This window comes from Macrobrachium rosenbergii, chromosome 22 (genome assembly GCF_040412425.1).
Source record: "Macrobrachium rosenbergii isolate ZJJX-2024 chromosome 22, ASM4041242v1, whole genome shotgun sequence".
Taxonomy (NCBI): Eukaryota; Metazoa; Arthropoda; class Malacostraca; order Decapoda; family Palaemonidae; genus Macrobrachium; species Macrobrachium rosenbergii.
This window is the reverse complement of record NC_089762.1, coordinates 7,807,985-7,824,203: the sequence shown is the minus strand read 5'-3', so window position 1 is coordinate 7,824,203 and position 16,219 is coordinate 7,807,985. Positions and strand designations below refer to the sequence as shown.

The following is a 16,219-nucleotide window of genomic DNA, read 5'->3' as shown; positions in this document are numbered from 1 at the left end:
AACTTCAGAAATAAATGAAACTTTACATTTATTAGAGGAATTTGAAGACAGTGGTTCTTATGGTAGTGAAAGTGATTATGAAAACGATATTCTCGAAGGCTTGGAATGGTCGGATAGTGGGGATGAAGAACTAAATGACCCTACATATCTAGAAGAAAGTGATTCTAACAATGACAGTGATGCACACGAAGGAGTAGTTAATGGTGAAGAAGAGACGATTCTCAGAGGCAGGAGGTCTGTTTGCCACAGGCAGTGGGGTAGGGTAGGCTCCTCTTCTTCCTGCAGCTCATCCGGGGGACGAGGCGGTGGTGTTCATATGCGTCAGTCAGCAACGGAAGATGGTTGGACTGATGGTTGTGATTATATCCCAAATAATTATGTGTTTACTGGGCCAGCAGGAGTGACAAGGAATAGGATTCAGAAGTGATGTCACATCACTACAACAGACTGTGTGGGATTTTTTATACCAATATATTAAAGTTAAAATTATTGTTAAATTCTTGTTTTCATGAAATAATTTTATAAAGCAAATTACTGACTAATTTTTGCAGGCTTCAGTCAAATAATCATGATCATGGCACCATTCAAACTTAGTGCTGAACACACAATTTGTGATTGCAATGTCTATAAATAAAACAGAAGTAGAGGGCTGTCATTGGTTAACAGCTCTCCATGGTAACCAGCCATATGCACACAGTGTGTGCATATGTGCTAATACCTATTGGTTAAAGTGACTCATATTAGCAGTATCTTTTTCTGAGAGAGAGAGAGAGAGAGAGAGAGAGAGAGAGAGAGAGAGAGAGAGAGAGAGAGAGAGAGAGAGAGAGAGAGAGAGAGAGAGAGAGAGAGTTCATCTCTTTAATCTCTCAAGGAATGTTAATCCATTTCTGTTTCCTGTCTCAACGCAACTGACAGCAACAAAATTTATACTTGTCTTCCAAAGATGTATTACCTGTACTATACATTTTTTTAACACATTATGAACACACACATACACACAGAGTGTGCATAGGTGCTAATACCCAATGGTAAAAGACTCAAATTAGCAGTATTTTTTCCTGAGAGAGAGAGAGAGAGAGAGAGAGAGAGACAGAGAGAGAGAGAATCATTTAGGACTCTAAGGAGCTTGGCAGACATACAATATTTTATTATCCTGGGATTTTCTAAGGTCAGTAGCAGCAAACACCCAAATGACTCAGGTCAGCCGTTAGCACACGAAACCACCATCCTTATGAATTGAAGCTCTACTTTCAACAAAATGTTCTTGGTTTTAAGAATTTTGGATAAAGGATTGTGAACCTGTATTGTATTTCATGCACAGAATCATACATTTTTCCCTTACAAAACCACTTTAAAATATCTTTCGATAAATGTTATGATATTAAAATTCTTTTTTCCACAAAATATACTTGTAAAATAGGGGTGCAATGTATGTGAGGGTGCGTCTTCTACAACGGCAAATACGGTACTGCCTCCAAAACAACATCACCAGTAATCTGTTTTTCGTTTATCTATACTATCAACAATTTTTACATTTCATCTATTATGGGAGGCCTCTGATTTGTCAAACTCATAACCCCCTTAGCAAAACTGGTACTTTTTACTGCCTTTGTGCTTTAAAAATGTAATTATGGTGGATCTCGGTTGCTTAAACTGAGACGCTAAATCAGTCACAGGAATGCCTCTTTCATACTTTTCGATAAACTCTTTTTTAAGTTCAATTGTGGTTCTTACCATTTTCCTTTTTCTGCTTATTTGCAATGGCTTTCTTGGGACCCACGATCCTATCAAAATACAATACAAAAAGCCACAAAAACTAAGTAAATATATCAAAACACTTGAAGCATAGCTGAGCTGGGTTTAAAACACGCTTGGGAATAACGCCAACTAAAGCGAACACGGAACACTTTGTTTACAAATATCACGTTGTTTATTGGGTCGGATTCCGGATTTTTGTTCAAGCTCCAAAGCAAAATTTAATCGAAATTTCGCATCGAAATCCGATAATGTCGAGTTCTGATACAGTCGAGGAACAGGGCTCAACTGTATATGAAAAACTGCACTCAAAACATACTTATTCTACAAAAGTCATAAATTAGAACATAAGATTTACCTTAATTGGTGTAAGATGCTGAAAATGTCTGTGAGGATGAGGAATTATTTGCATTAATGTAAATGATGGTCCTGCATACACTCGAAGTTCCTTCTTCTGATCTGTTGTTAATACACAACCTCCAGATGGACTGTTAAAAGAAATTACAAAACATTTAAATCAGGAGTCAACCTCTGAAAAACACAATGAACTATACTAAGCAATAGTGAATACAACAATTCATTCTTAGAAATATAAATTTCATATATCACATAACCATTAAACAGTTCATATCAAGTCTTGAAAAAATATTTAAACTACAATGAAAAAACTAAAATATAAAACATTAACCTTATGAGATTTCAACCCTAATCAAATTACGTCTATGCTAGGTTCACTCTCTATCTTGCTGACTAAATTCTTGCATAATGATATACAGTGCTCCCCAATTTCTACATGGGGGTAGGTCAAGAACCTACCCCGGAAATGCAAAATCCACGGAAATGCAAAAATCCCTTCTAAAAATGCTTATAATGGGCTTATAACGGCCAAATACCTTGTATCCCTTAAACTAAAATGCTTAAACTCCCTATCTTAACATTTCACTGCTTAACCCTTAGTGGAGGGACTGAGCCCCAGTGTGAAGTAGAACAGGTTTGGGGAGGTGGACAGATTGAGCTTCAGTGTGAACCACAATTACGCACTACTGTTATGGTAATAATGATTCGAAACAAAGGTGCCAATACTTCTATATGCTATAAATTCACTAACGGCAACTTTTATACAGACGTGAGAGTTAGGCCAGTATCAGTAATGCTTGTGACTTCAAGGGGGAAAGTACTGCATCTCTCTCTCTCACGAGTCTTTTGTAAATTTGCTTGTAAATATACGAAGGGTTGCTGTTATTTTTGTTTTTGTCTTTTACGATAGTATGTCGGTTGTGAATGTAATTTTACAAAGAAAATTACAGAGAAATATTAGAAAAAGCATGTAAAAGTAAAAAAAAAAGTTACTGAATCGTCCTTCTCGTAAATTTACGTGACTATTTTACAACAAATATGCAAAAAATTTGTTACTGCTTTTATTTCTTATCTGTTTCGATACTGTGTGAGCAGTAATAATAATTTTACAAAATACAATGAATTTATTTATTAGAAAAAACATATATAAGTTGGTAAAATTTACGATTGTCTTGTAAATGAGGTCCTACAAGGGGTTGTAAATAGTCATTTTCAATTTCTCATGGAAGGTAGGGAAAATTTTTTAAATTTCTTTATTTATACAGTGTGAATGTACGTGTCATTCGCTTTCCATTGATGAGATTTTTTTTTTATTTTGCCGACCTCAAAGTTTCCCTGGTCTGGGGTGCTGCACATTGATAAATTATGCCGTCCCTTAAGGGTTAATTTGATAGTTCAATTGAAAATATGCCTTAAATTATCCTACTACAACAATTTAATATCATTTCAAACAAAAAATACACCTTATATTACAGTACTCTCCTACTACTGTTACTCGTAAGTAGGCTATATACACCCCTAAAACACTTATAACTGTGCATACTGTAATATTGATATTTTCCTGTGTTGTAAGATGATTTTGAAACATTTGCTGTACAGATACATATTTTACGATAGTACTAGTACTGTGTAGAGCATCTAAAATACATGGGTAGTTTCGAACGATGGGACACATACTTCCAAACAGAATGCTAGGTTTGTTATGTCATGTTAGTATTTCTGTGATTACAAACATATATATTTACATTAAAAAAAATTATTTACTACAGTAAATTCTTGCTTTACATCATTTTGTGGTTAGTCCTCACATCTCCCATAAATCTATTAAAACATTCTTGTGCCATCATCTTTTCTCTCTCTCTCTCAGTATACATATACTGAGAAAACACAGCAAAATATTTATAACACGTTACTTCACTTACAGAATCTATTTATACTATACTGATCTAATCATCATAAAAATTATTTAAAATCCGAATTTCATACGTAGGTTCCTGTAGCAATTTTTCTGTGACGACGTAATCTCTCTCTCTCTCTCTCTCTCTCTCTCTCTCTCTCTCTCTCTCTCTCTCTCTCTCTCTCTCTCTCGTATATCAGTACTGTACTGTACATACTCTTTAATGAAAAAAATGACATTTTTATGATAAAATGATGTTTCATTATACTTACCAAAACACTGTAAAAGCTTTTATCTCTTTAAAATCGACACGTCCGAGATATAAATTTTCAAACTTTGTTTGGAACGCTGATACAATTGGCGGAGATCCAACCCCACCGGATGCCGGTGGGGGTAGCGTGGCAGGAGACATACCCATAAACCCAGGTCAGTTTCATTCTCGGTATACACAATTAGTGAAAACCTGAGATAACGCTCCCCTGCGGGGAGGAGGAGGTTTACGTTACAGTGTTTTGGTAAGTATAATGAAACATCATTTTATCATAAAAATGTCATTTTCATTATAATGACTTACCAAAACACTGTAAAAGCTGATTCCACATTTAAGGTGGAAGGGCAGGGGATGAGATACGAGTTATTGAAAGGTTACACACACACAAAAAAAAAAAAAAAAAGGAACAAACTCTAACCATGGGTATCTTAAGGATCCACACCAACAAAAGGGCAGGAGTCACCTTACCTGGTAGATGGGCTTTTGCAGGGAGGTACTGCTGCTGGTTGAAGCTCCATTACCTGCAGAGGCCTTGGGCGTAAGCACTGCTAGCCACTCTGCTCCATAACAACCCAAGCAGTCAGGGAAGTACACCGCTGACTGAGACAAGGGGTGACTTCCTTTTGCTCTTGCCCTGAGCAATTGGAAAGCAACCAGACTGAAAAAACGGGTCTCACCGCCTAACCTAAAAATAGTTAACTATATCCCCCTTTCCTATACCCTCGGCAACTCAACTAGAATGGAGGGTACTCCAGGTGAACTGAGCGCCCCCGGTTTCCCATTAACTCAGCGACCATAAAACCACAGGGGGACGGAGAGATAAGGAACCTACCCCCCTAGTGTGTTCCCCCTAAAACCAAGCCTGCTACCGATACGGGACCTAACGCAAACAGGTCCTGATACGCAACTTCAACCTCCCTAAGGTAGTGAGACGCAAACACCGACTTCGACCTCCAGTAGGTGCTCTGTGTGATCTGCGAAAGTGACTTATTATGGCGAAAGGCCACTGAAGTTGCTATTGAGCGCACTTCGTGAATGTGAGACTTGACTAGGCGTGCGTCCTCTTCGTTGATGTGCCTGTGTGCCTCTAAGATGAGTTCCTTGACGAAGAAAGCCAGGGCATTCTTGGATAAAGGTCTGGTTGGATCTTTCACTGAACACCACAGGTTAGAGGAACGTCCTCTGATGCTGGCCGTTCTGGCCAAGTAAGTTTTGATAGCTCTAACGGGGCACAAAGAAGCCTCCAATTCTTGAGGGCCAGCCACTTCGGAGAGGTTCTGAATGTTAAAGGACCGAGGCCACGGGTTGGAAGGAGACTCGTTCTTGGCTAGAAAATTCAAGGTGAACGAGCAAACCGCACTACCTTGTGAAAAACCCACTTCCTTGTCAATGGCTTGTATTTCACTAACCCTCTTTGCCGTTGCTAGAGTAACCAGAAAAAGGGATTTCTTAGTGAGGTCCCTAAGAGAAAGATCTTCTAAAGGTTCGTACCTTGGAGACATTAACCACCTCAAAACTACATCTAAATTCCAAGCAAGGGCAGGTTTTGGGGCCTTAGCTGTGTCTAAGGACTTGAGGAGGTCTGACAAGTCTCGGTTATTTGATAGGTCTAACCCCCTATGGTAGAAGATGGAGGACAGCATAGCTCTGTAGCCCTTGATGGTTGATGGCATCAATTTTCTTGAATCCCTTAAGTAAATGAAAAAATCGGCAAGTTGAGTTATAGACGTCGAAGAAGAGGAGATACTATTTTTTCTACACCAGTCCCTGAAGACTGTCCACTTGGATTGGTATAACTTGCTCGAGGAGTCCCTTCTGCACCTCGCAATAGCCTCTGCAGCCTTTCTTGAAAAACCTCGCGCTCTGATGAGCTTCCTGACAGTCTGAAGCCTGTCAGAGCGAGAGTGGACAATCCCTGGTGGAACTTCATTAGGTGGGGTTGTCTGAGAAGCGACTTCTTTTGAGGGAGAAGCCTCGGGAAGTCTATCAGGAGATCTAGCAGGTCCGGGAACCACTCCTTACTTGGCCAGAACGGGGCAACGAGGATCAGCTCGACCTGCTGATGGAATTTTACTTTGTTTATCACCTGCCTGATGAGCCCGAAAGGAGAGAAGGCATAGGCAAACAGATTCGTCCAGTCTAGGAGCATGGCGTTCACCAAGTGAGTCAGTGGGTCTGGAACTGGTGAGCAGAACACTGGGAGACGATGGTTCTTGGAGGTAGCGAAGAGATCTATTATGGGAGTGCCCCACAGATTCCACAGATCTAGGCACATTTGTGGGTGCAGGGTCCACTCCATAGGGAGAGTCTGGTTCCGACGGCTGAGTTGGTCCGCCAGGACGTTCAGTTTTCCCTGCACAAACCGAGGGAACAGGGCCACCCTGTTGCTGTCCACCCACAGAAGAAGGTCCCTCGCAGCTTTGAACAGGGCGAAGGAATAGGTACCTCCCTGTTTCCAGATGTAGGCTAGAGCTGTCGAGTTGTCGGCGTGAACAGCTACTGCTTGGCCTGAGACGTGGGTCGAAAATTCCTGGAGAGCGAGGTGAATGGCCAACAGTTCCTTGACATTGATGTGGAGCTTCTTCTGTTCGTCCGACCAAACTCCTGACGTCCTGAGGTTGGCTAGATGTGCTCCCCACCCAACATTGGACGCGTCTGAAAACATCTGCAGGGATGGTTGTCTTGGGATGAGATCCAGACCCTCCGAAAGCCTTTCCGGCGACCTCCACCAGAGAAGATGCCCCTTGACGGCGTGGGGAATGTTGAAGACTGTGGAGTCCGTTTGGGTCCTTCTGTCCCAAGAGTCCCTGAGGAAAAACTGTAAGGGTCTCATGTGCAGACGACCTAACCTTACAAATTGCTCCGCTGACGACAGAGTTCCCAGGAGAGCCATCCACTGACGGGCGGAGCAACTGTCCAGGAGAAGAAACTTCTCCACCGCCTGAAGGCAGGAGGAGACCCTTTTGGGAGACAGAAAGCCCTGAAAAGCTAGACTGTCCAGAGTCATCCCCAAATAAAGAATCCTCTGTGAAGGAACTAAGCTCGACTTTTCCGTGTTTATCAGAATCTCTAAGTCCCGAGCTAACCTTAGGGTTCTGTGAAGGTCCTCCATGCAGCGGTCCCTTGGTGATGAACGGAGTAGCCAGTCGTCTAGGTACAAGGAGATCCGAACTCCCTCCAGGTGTAGCCAATGACCTATCGGGGCGAGAATCCTGGTGAACACTTGCGGGGGCTGTCGACAGGCCAAAGCAGAGGGCCCGAACTGGTAAACTCTGTCCTTGAAAACAAAGCGAAGATACCTCCTGGAGTCCTGATGTACTGGAATGTGGAAGTAGGCGTCTTCCATGTCGAGGGTCACCATCCAATCCCCCGAGCTAGTGCCTGAAGAACTGAGCGGTTCGTTTCCATGGAGAACTTGGTTTTCACTAAGTACATATTGAGAGCACTTACGTCGAGAACTGGTCTCCAACCCCTGATGACTTGGGGACTACAAACAGGCGGTTGTAGAACCTGGGGTTGACACGTCCTGCACTACTGATGACCGCTTTCCCTACGAGAGACCGGACTTCTGTCTCTAGGGCCGAAAACTTGACTGAGCCTCTTGAGTATGCTGTCAAGGAAATGAGAGAATTGGAGAGAGGAGGAGGTTGGGCGAACGGCAGATCTTGGTAGCCTAGCTGGAGCACTTGCACCACCCACTGATCTGCACCTCTGTCTCTCCATTCCTCCCAAAAGAGGCTGAGTCTGGCCCCCACCGGCGTATGGAGGACAGGGATCCTACTTACTGGTATGACGACCTTGTGCCTTTGAGGAGAACTTGTGACCCCTGGAGTTGTAGCGGGACCTTGAGTAAGGTTTGGACCTGGAGTTACGAAACGGATGCCTGTTAAGAGGAGATACTGTCTTGGTCAAAGGAGCGGGAGCAGGCCTCGGTCTTGTGGAAGACATAGACAGGATGTGTGACGACGCCCTCTTATCCATGGCTGACAGGACGTCTTTCACTACTGCTTCTGGGAAGAGGCCCTCCTTGTCAAAGGGTGCGAACATCAAAGCCGTTCTCTGCGAAGAAGTCACAGCCTTAGACAAGAACGAGCACCAAGTTTCCCTCTTCTTCAGAGTGGCCATGGCGAAGAGGGAGGAAATTTCGCCTGCCGCATCATGGATAGCGATATCGGTGCAGGACAGGAACCCGTGATTTTTCCAGGACGTCTTCTGCAAGATTAGCCTGCTCCACCTGTTTGAAAACAGCTCCCATTGACCAATCGATAAAGCTGACAATCTCTAGGAGCTTGAAGAGGTTCCTGGAAAAATGTTCTCACGTCTAGGGCAGAAAAGAAGGTCTTGGCTGCCTCGAATGAAATGCGTCTTGAGGGGTCCACCAGGGAGCCGAAGTCCCCCTGTGCTGAAATTGCGGATCCCAGTGAAGGAGAAGCTCCTGTGCTGTAATAATTTTGCCTCCTTTTCGACAGCTTTGACGGAGGGTGCAAACGACGACTTACCCGAGGACCTCTTAGCTTCCAACCACGCCTCTACCTCTTTTAATGCTTTCTTGGAGGCGGTGGAGAGTACCAACTTGGGAAGTGAAGAGGCAGGACCTTGTTTTCCCAGACGCAACGTAGAAGTCGGAGAAGACGGGGCTGTCGGCTGAAAATGTTGCGGGTACGACTGCAGCAGAAAGCTGAGTAGAGAAGCGTAATGTGAAGAAGGCCCCGATTCACCTGGGCCTTCCTCTTCACCAGAAAGAATCGGTTCCGTGCCTAGACCGTCCAGGAGTTGAGGAGGGACGGCTTCTCTATCCTCGGGAATACCAAGGACTTTGCGGACTACCTTTTCTATCTTCCCTTCCAACAGAATAGACTGCTGGGAGGGCGAGGATGTAGCCAAAGGAGCAGACACTTCGTGTGCAGGAGGAGGGGTAAGAGGGCCGGGCCCTTGCGGCAGAACTTCCTGGAGAGGGCTAGGCCTCTTGACTGCACTAGGGGACCTGGGAGGAAGCGTCTGAAATGTATCTTCTTGATCGGATCCCCACGCTGAGCAACCAGGTATAGGGCTGGTTGTCCTTTTCTTGAAGAGTTTAGTAACCCTAGGGCAGGAATTATCCGAAGAACGCCTCTTTAAGGGGCCGAGAGGTCTGATCCCACTTGCGATGACGAGGAGGGGGGGGATCCGAAGAGCTGGAATATGAAGAGACTGAAGATGAACTGCTGCTACTCTCACCTGAAGAGCTTAACCTTAGGTAGTGCCGCTTCGACTGCGACCGCCTTGATGAAGTTTCTGGGGACACCATCCTACAATGTCGGCGATGGCGAGAAGATCGACGCGTCGATGGATCACTTTCACGTCTCCCTGAAGTTTTTCGACGCTTCGAAGGTGAGTCAAGCTTACTACTTCCGCCACTAGGACTAAGGCTTTCCTGTGCCTTAGAGGACGAGCCTGCTCGTGGGCAATAATTTCTGACCTTTTCGCCAGCGCCGGACTGTCTTCTAGCCTCAGAAGGTGAGCGGGACAGTTGCCTTTGCTCAAAAGACTCAGAAAAACGAGCAGACTCGCCTGAAACGCGATCGCGAACAACCACATTGTTATCAACAACACCAACACTGACGTCATCACCGACGCTAACGCCCGGACTACGGTGCGAACGCACTAAACTTAAGACCGACTCCATGAAACCGTTCATTTGCGCTTCCATTTGATTTCTGAAAAGAACGAATTCTAATTTATCAGCCTCGAGGCTGGGCTTGGCTTTAGGGAAAACATACTGGGAAGCTGGTGAAGAAGAGGGGGGAATATGAGAGGGGGAAAGAGCAGCGGTAGAGGAGGGGGTAGTAGAGGAGGAAGGAACAGCCGGTAGAGGAGGTGACGCCAATGCCACCGCCGAAGAAGATGATAACCTAGCTTCCTTACGCTTAAAGGCTTTCCTATCCCTATCCCTAACCAGCTTAATCTGATGGGAACTGTATGTTTGCCAAAACTCCTGACTCCATTCCATACATTCACTGCATGTGTTCTCCTGGGAACACTCTTGACCCCTACATGCTGTACACAAAGAATGGCGATCGTATTCAAGTTTAACTAGTTTGGCGGAGCACAAATTCCCTGCGCAAACTCTGGATCCCGAGAAGCTTGAATCCGACATAGCTACGAACTCCCAGAGCTAGGCTAGCTAGCTAAATAAAGAGGCAATTGAGTACTTCACCAAGGAGAGACGCCACAACCAAGTGCAAGCAGACAAAGGAACCCAAACAGTTTGAGGCAGACGGACACGCGAGATGCGTTCCACATACGCCCGAGAATAAAAACTGACCTGGGTTTATGGGTATGTCTCCTGCCACGCTACCCCCACCGGCATCCGGTGGGGTTGGGTCTCCCGCCAATTGTATCAGCGTTCCAAACAAAGTTTGAAAATTTATATCTCAGACGTGTTGATTTTAAAGAGATAAAAGCTTTTACAGTGTTTTGGTAAGTCATTATAATGAAAATATCAATTACTGTACCATAACCATAAAAAACCACAAAAATAAACAAATCCAGCAATTCATGACAAATCGACGTAGGTAGCACTACCATATTTTTTGCTTTGTCTGATTATTGTACCGTATTTCATTACAAGTTTAGTTGACTATGATTATCACACATATTATAGCAGTACACAGGAGAATATTTTATCACTGTTGATGTTTATTCTCTAATCACTGTAAAAATATTTAAAATCCGAATTTCATACATAGGCAACTCTCAACACTCTCATCCCAGCCATAATTTAAGTGCCTTTACAGTAGTTCTCATCCCCAGCAATTAACTGTGCTTCGATGTACGTATAAACACTTTAGTTCTCTCTCTCTCTCTCTCTCTCTCTCTCTCTCTCTCTCTCTCTCTCTCTCTCAAAAAGTTTACATATTACTTTAATGGGAAAAAACAGCAAATTACCAATGAAAATATATATCACTTACAGAATCCATTAATACTGCGCTTATACTTCGATGTAAAAACCCGAGTTTCTCTCTCTCTCAAACAGTATAATATCCTTTAACAAAAAAAAAACAAAAAAAAACAGCAAAATATCAATGAAACATTATTTCACTTACAGAATCCATTTACAATGTGCTTAGACTTCGATGTACAATCACAATTTTCTCTGTGTGTGTGTGTGTGCGTGCGTGCGTGCGTGCGTGCGTGCGTGCGTGCGTGCGTGCGTGCGTGCGTGCGCGCTTGCTCTCTCTCTCTCTCTCTCTCTCTCTCTCAGTATACATATCTTTTAATAAAAAATAATACAGTAATTAGTGAATAAGTAGTGTTGCTTTGCAAAAAAGAAAGCAAACTGGCGATAACTTTAGAGATAGAGCCCAAAGAGAAATCTGCAAAATAAGTGAAATTTCCCCTGCAGACAAGTGAATGATATGTTCCACAAAAATCCGCAACAAAGTGAACTGCGGAAATGTGAAACATGTAATGGGGGGGAGGGATTGTACTTCTTTGATCATTCTGTGTGACTTTAATTTTCAAGAAAGCTATGTGTGATACTCATATTCAGAGTCAACCAAACTTGTATTGAAATACAAGACAGTAAATCAGACAAAGCATAAGCTATGGTAACATGTACCTCCTATAGTATTCTCGTTTATATTTTTACCACATTTTCTTGTGTTAATCATACTTAGAATCAATTAAATTTGTAATAAAAACTTTACAGTAAATCAAGCAAAGCAAAAAAAAAAAACATTGATAACAGATACATACATATGCACAAGTAATACTTCGATCTTACACGATTCGAGTTGCGCGAATTCACACACACACGAACTTTTCACTGGAACCTAACTAATGGGCATACGTGATTTTTTCACAGACACACGAAATTCTCGAGAAACCCTGCAGAAGTGGGTGTTTAATTTTTGAAGTAATTTACAAGTTTTCATGCTTTTATGTGTAAAATCTGTATGAAAAATGCATTTCATTCTTTTATGTGTAAAATCTGTATGAAAAATGCATTTCATGCTTTTATGTGTAAAATCTGTATGAAAAATGCATTTCATGTTTTAATGTGCAAAATCTCTATGAAAAATGCATTTCATGCTTTCATGTGTAAAATCTGTATCGAAAATGTATTATTTTTATTTTTGTACATGCATAAATATGATGCAAAGGTAATTTCAGCACATTCACTTAGTGTACTTTTACAAGATGTGATACCCATTTGCAAAGTTACTACACTTTTCAAAGATGATACCCTGGCAGAAAATACTTGTTTAATGTTTGAAGTACATTTATAAGTTTTCATACTTTTAACTGTAAAATCGATATGGAAAATTTATATTTATATTTCTGTACATAAATATCATACAAGTATTATGTCCATTTGCAAAGTCTTTGTCACAAGGACTTTACATGACCTTGAGATGAGGTTGTTCAGTCGCGCTCATCTGATAAAATGAATTCGTTAATGTAATATCAGAGATGTAACTAAGAGTTGTATAAGTGTCATTCTTTGAAAATTACTCTGTTCACCTCGGAGAAAAGTGCTGGTGCAATCTGTATGTGCATGTAATTACAGCACATTCAGTTGGTGTACTTTTACAAGATGTGATACCCTTAGTTACTGCGTTTTTCAAAGATGATACCCCTGTAGAAAGTGTGTTTAATTTAAGTTTTCGTGTTTTTAGGTGTAAAATCAGAATGGAAAATTTGTATTTATATATTTGCGCATAAATACGATACAAAAGCAGTACAGTTACTTTATTACAGTATCTCTCTCTCTCTCTCTCTCTCTCTCTCTCTCTCGTAGTTAGCGCTCAAACATACTTTTACAACTTTTTATTTCTCTGTACGTCATTACCTGTACAGCATATAATTTTAAATTGATTGAATTTTACCTGTACTGTACTACCTTCTATGAACATTATGTACATGTTTTCGATATTTTATGGAATTGTACTTTTGTTGACTGACACATGACGTTTTGCCTAGTGACACAAAGAAAACAGCTTTTACTCCAAGTGACAAAGAAAACGGCATCCCATGAATTAGGGGTAACATTAGTATACGTACGCACCTACTGTAAATGCGCTATTATGAAACTGTGCAGTACTCAATTTTTATGTCAACCATTTACTGTATTCCTTTTTTAAGGGTAATAAGCTAAATTTTAAATAAAATTACACTAACTTTAGTTCATTTAAAAGTTAGCCTAATACTTTGGGAGCATGATTAGGGTCATATTTAGTACTTAAACTCTGGAAATATACATTTATTAGCATTTTTAAAGACCATGCCAAACTTACGCGAAAATTCACCTTGCACGAGGGGCTCCGGAACCTAACCTCACGTAATTTCGAGGTATGACTGTACTCATTCGATGGCGTCGTGAACTACTTGGAGTTTTAGTATTGTAATTTTATGTTCATGATACAGTAATTCATATTTCATTAAAGGATATGTTCAGTACTGAGAGAGAGAGAGAGAGAGAGAGAGAGAGAGAGAGAGAGAGAGAGAGAGAGAGAGAGAGAGAGAGAGAGAGAGAGAGAGAGAGAGGGGGGGAATGGGTGAACTGAGGTGTTTAAAACGGTAAACAAACGAATCGGGGAAACAGCTGTGATTTTAAGGGATTTTACTTTAACAAAGTATGTTAGTTTACCTTTGTATACCCGTTTTACATTTACATACACAAGTAATAAAAATAAATTTCATTAATACATTGTTTCTTTCAACAACTAAAAAATTATTTTCCTAATTCTTTTGATAGTAGGCTCAATCAGCTGATTCAGAAAATGCAAACATTACACACGGCAGGATGATCAGTTTTTTTTATGCATATTATGATGATAATATACCAATATAATAATGCAGTATAAATGGATTCTGTAGGTAAAATAAGAGTTTCCTTACCATTACCTTTATCTTACCCCACAAGGTGTTCTGTGTCGCTAGACTCAACACTTTATATGATGTGCTAGGACGATGACAATATTATCAAGGCTTTATTTTCATACATTGCGGTAAATTTAGCCCCTCCCCTTAACTCTGTTTGAGTGACGTCAACAGTCTTAGCAGCCTTACAGCTCACTCTTGAAAAGATGCCAGATTTCTCTTAATCATAGGTATAAAAATAGCAAAATTGTAAACCTTCCGTCAGCCCAGGGGGCAGGACCAGGGAGGCTTTTGTATCCTGCAGTTCAGCAACGGTCGAAGATTTTTATAAATCTTTATTTATTTTGTGAATTTTGGAGATAATGGCTTTTGACGATGATGCTTAGTCATTTTTATCAAATAGTGATATCGAGGTAGATGATTACATTGACAGTGACGATAGTAATGTTGGTTTTAAAGTTAATGTGCTTATGACATTAACAGACACACACATATACACCCATTCAACCAATTAATAACTGTTGCGTATTTTTTGTATTTTTATAGGTGTTTCTTGAAAAGCTAAGAAGTAATACTGCCATGAAAAATTTTGAAACTGTCTAAGAAAATACTGCATGAAGCATTCCAAAACTAAAAAGTGGTTTCTGAAAAAATGTTTCCTTTCCAAAAAATACTCTTTTTAAATATAAGTTTTTAAAAGTATCTTCTATTTTGTCTTTGATTATCTGCGACACGAGGCGATTACAACCATGTATAACATTAGGTGCTAAGTTAAAAGCTGAGCAAGAAAATAATGGTTCCATTACTTAAGTTGCAAATGCATAACATTGCTGTCATCCGTAAGTGGCATCCGCCTAGCATCTATTGGGTTAAATACAGCTGTAATAGCTATTTGACTTTTGCAAATGGATACTATGAGTGTAACACTGGGCTAGCCTAGGTCTCTAGTTCACACATAGCCTACACATTTTTGTCTTGTGAATGGTAATACAATATGGTAACAACTGATAAGGAAGTTGCTGCATAAAAATACATTTAATAGTCACAAAACAATGGTAGGCTGTGGGTAAACACAAGTCAGCTATATGCCTACTGAACTGTGTCATTTACTGAGGAGAGAAAAACAGTGGGCGGCATTTTTTTAGTGCAATTATGCAGTGTAGAGGCAGTCCCCTGCTTCCCACCGGCATTGGTTAACGGTGATCTGGTTTTACGGCGCTTGTCTAGCAACTCTGTTAACTAACAACCAAACCAACAAACAGCTGACAACTGGTACTTAAGCACTATTACATATATACTTACAATTAAATACATGAAACAGCCAAACACTATGCTTTCCCAACTAAATACAAACACAACAAAAGATAATATCCTTTCTTCTACATAATATGCATTTCCACTTTACGTAAATTTAGCAAGAACACATAAAACTATACCACAACTTTCGGAAAAGTACAGTCTCTCTTGTCGAAGTTTCGACAGTAGTCTCCTACAGTCGGTACGTTTATCGGTATTGGCCCCTTGTGAGTACAGAGACCCCTCGCTACTTCGCGATTCGATTATCGCAAATTCATGACTTCGCGGAGTTTTTAATATATATTAATGGAAAATATAGCGTGGATTTTATGGAAAATTCTAGAAAAATTGCGATATATGAACACCCAAAATTTCTCATTAAATCCATTAAAATATTAACCCTTTAATGCCGAAGCCCTATTTACAAAAACGTCTCCCGTATGCCGGCGGCGTTCGGTGAGTTAGCGCCGAAGCAGAAAAAAAGTTTTTTTCAAAAAATCACAGCTCGCTTAGTTTTTAAGATTAAGAGTTCATTTTTGGCTCATGTTTTTTGTCATTGCCTGAAGTTTAGTATGCAACCATCAGAAATGAAAAAAAATATCATTATCATATATAAATATTGGAATATATGACACCGAAAAAAAAAACTCGTATATAATTGTATACAAATCGTGCTGTAAGCAAAACGGTTAAAGCTAACAAGTTAAATTTTTTTTAGTTGTATTGTACACTAAATTACGATGATTTTGGTATATAACAAATTTTAAAACGATCAAAGC

At 40.8% G+C, this 16,219-nt stretch overlaps 1 protein-coding gene across 1 annotated transcript in view; it reads right to left on the bottom strand.

The window, feature by feature from the left end:
* The window catches only part of LOC136850568 (DNA damage-binding protein 2-like), a 336,700-nt gene that overhangs the window by 79,375 nt on the left and 241,106 nt on the right, over positions 1-16,219 (bottom strand). The window contains exon 8 of the mRNA XM_067124193.1: positions 2,114-2,243. Within this exon, the coding sequence (XP_066980294.1) occupies positions 2,114-2,243 (130 nt within the window). The remainder of the gene's footprint in view (positions 1-2,113; positions 2,244-16,219) is intronic.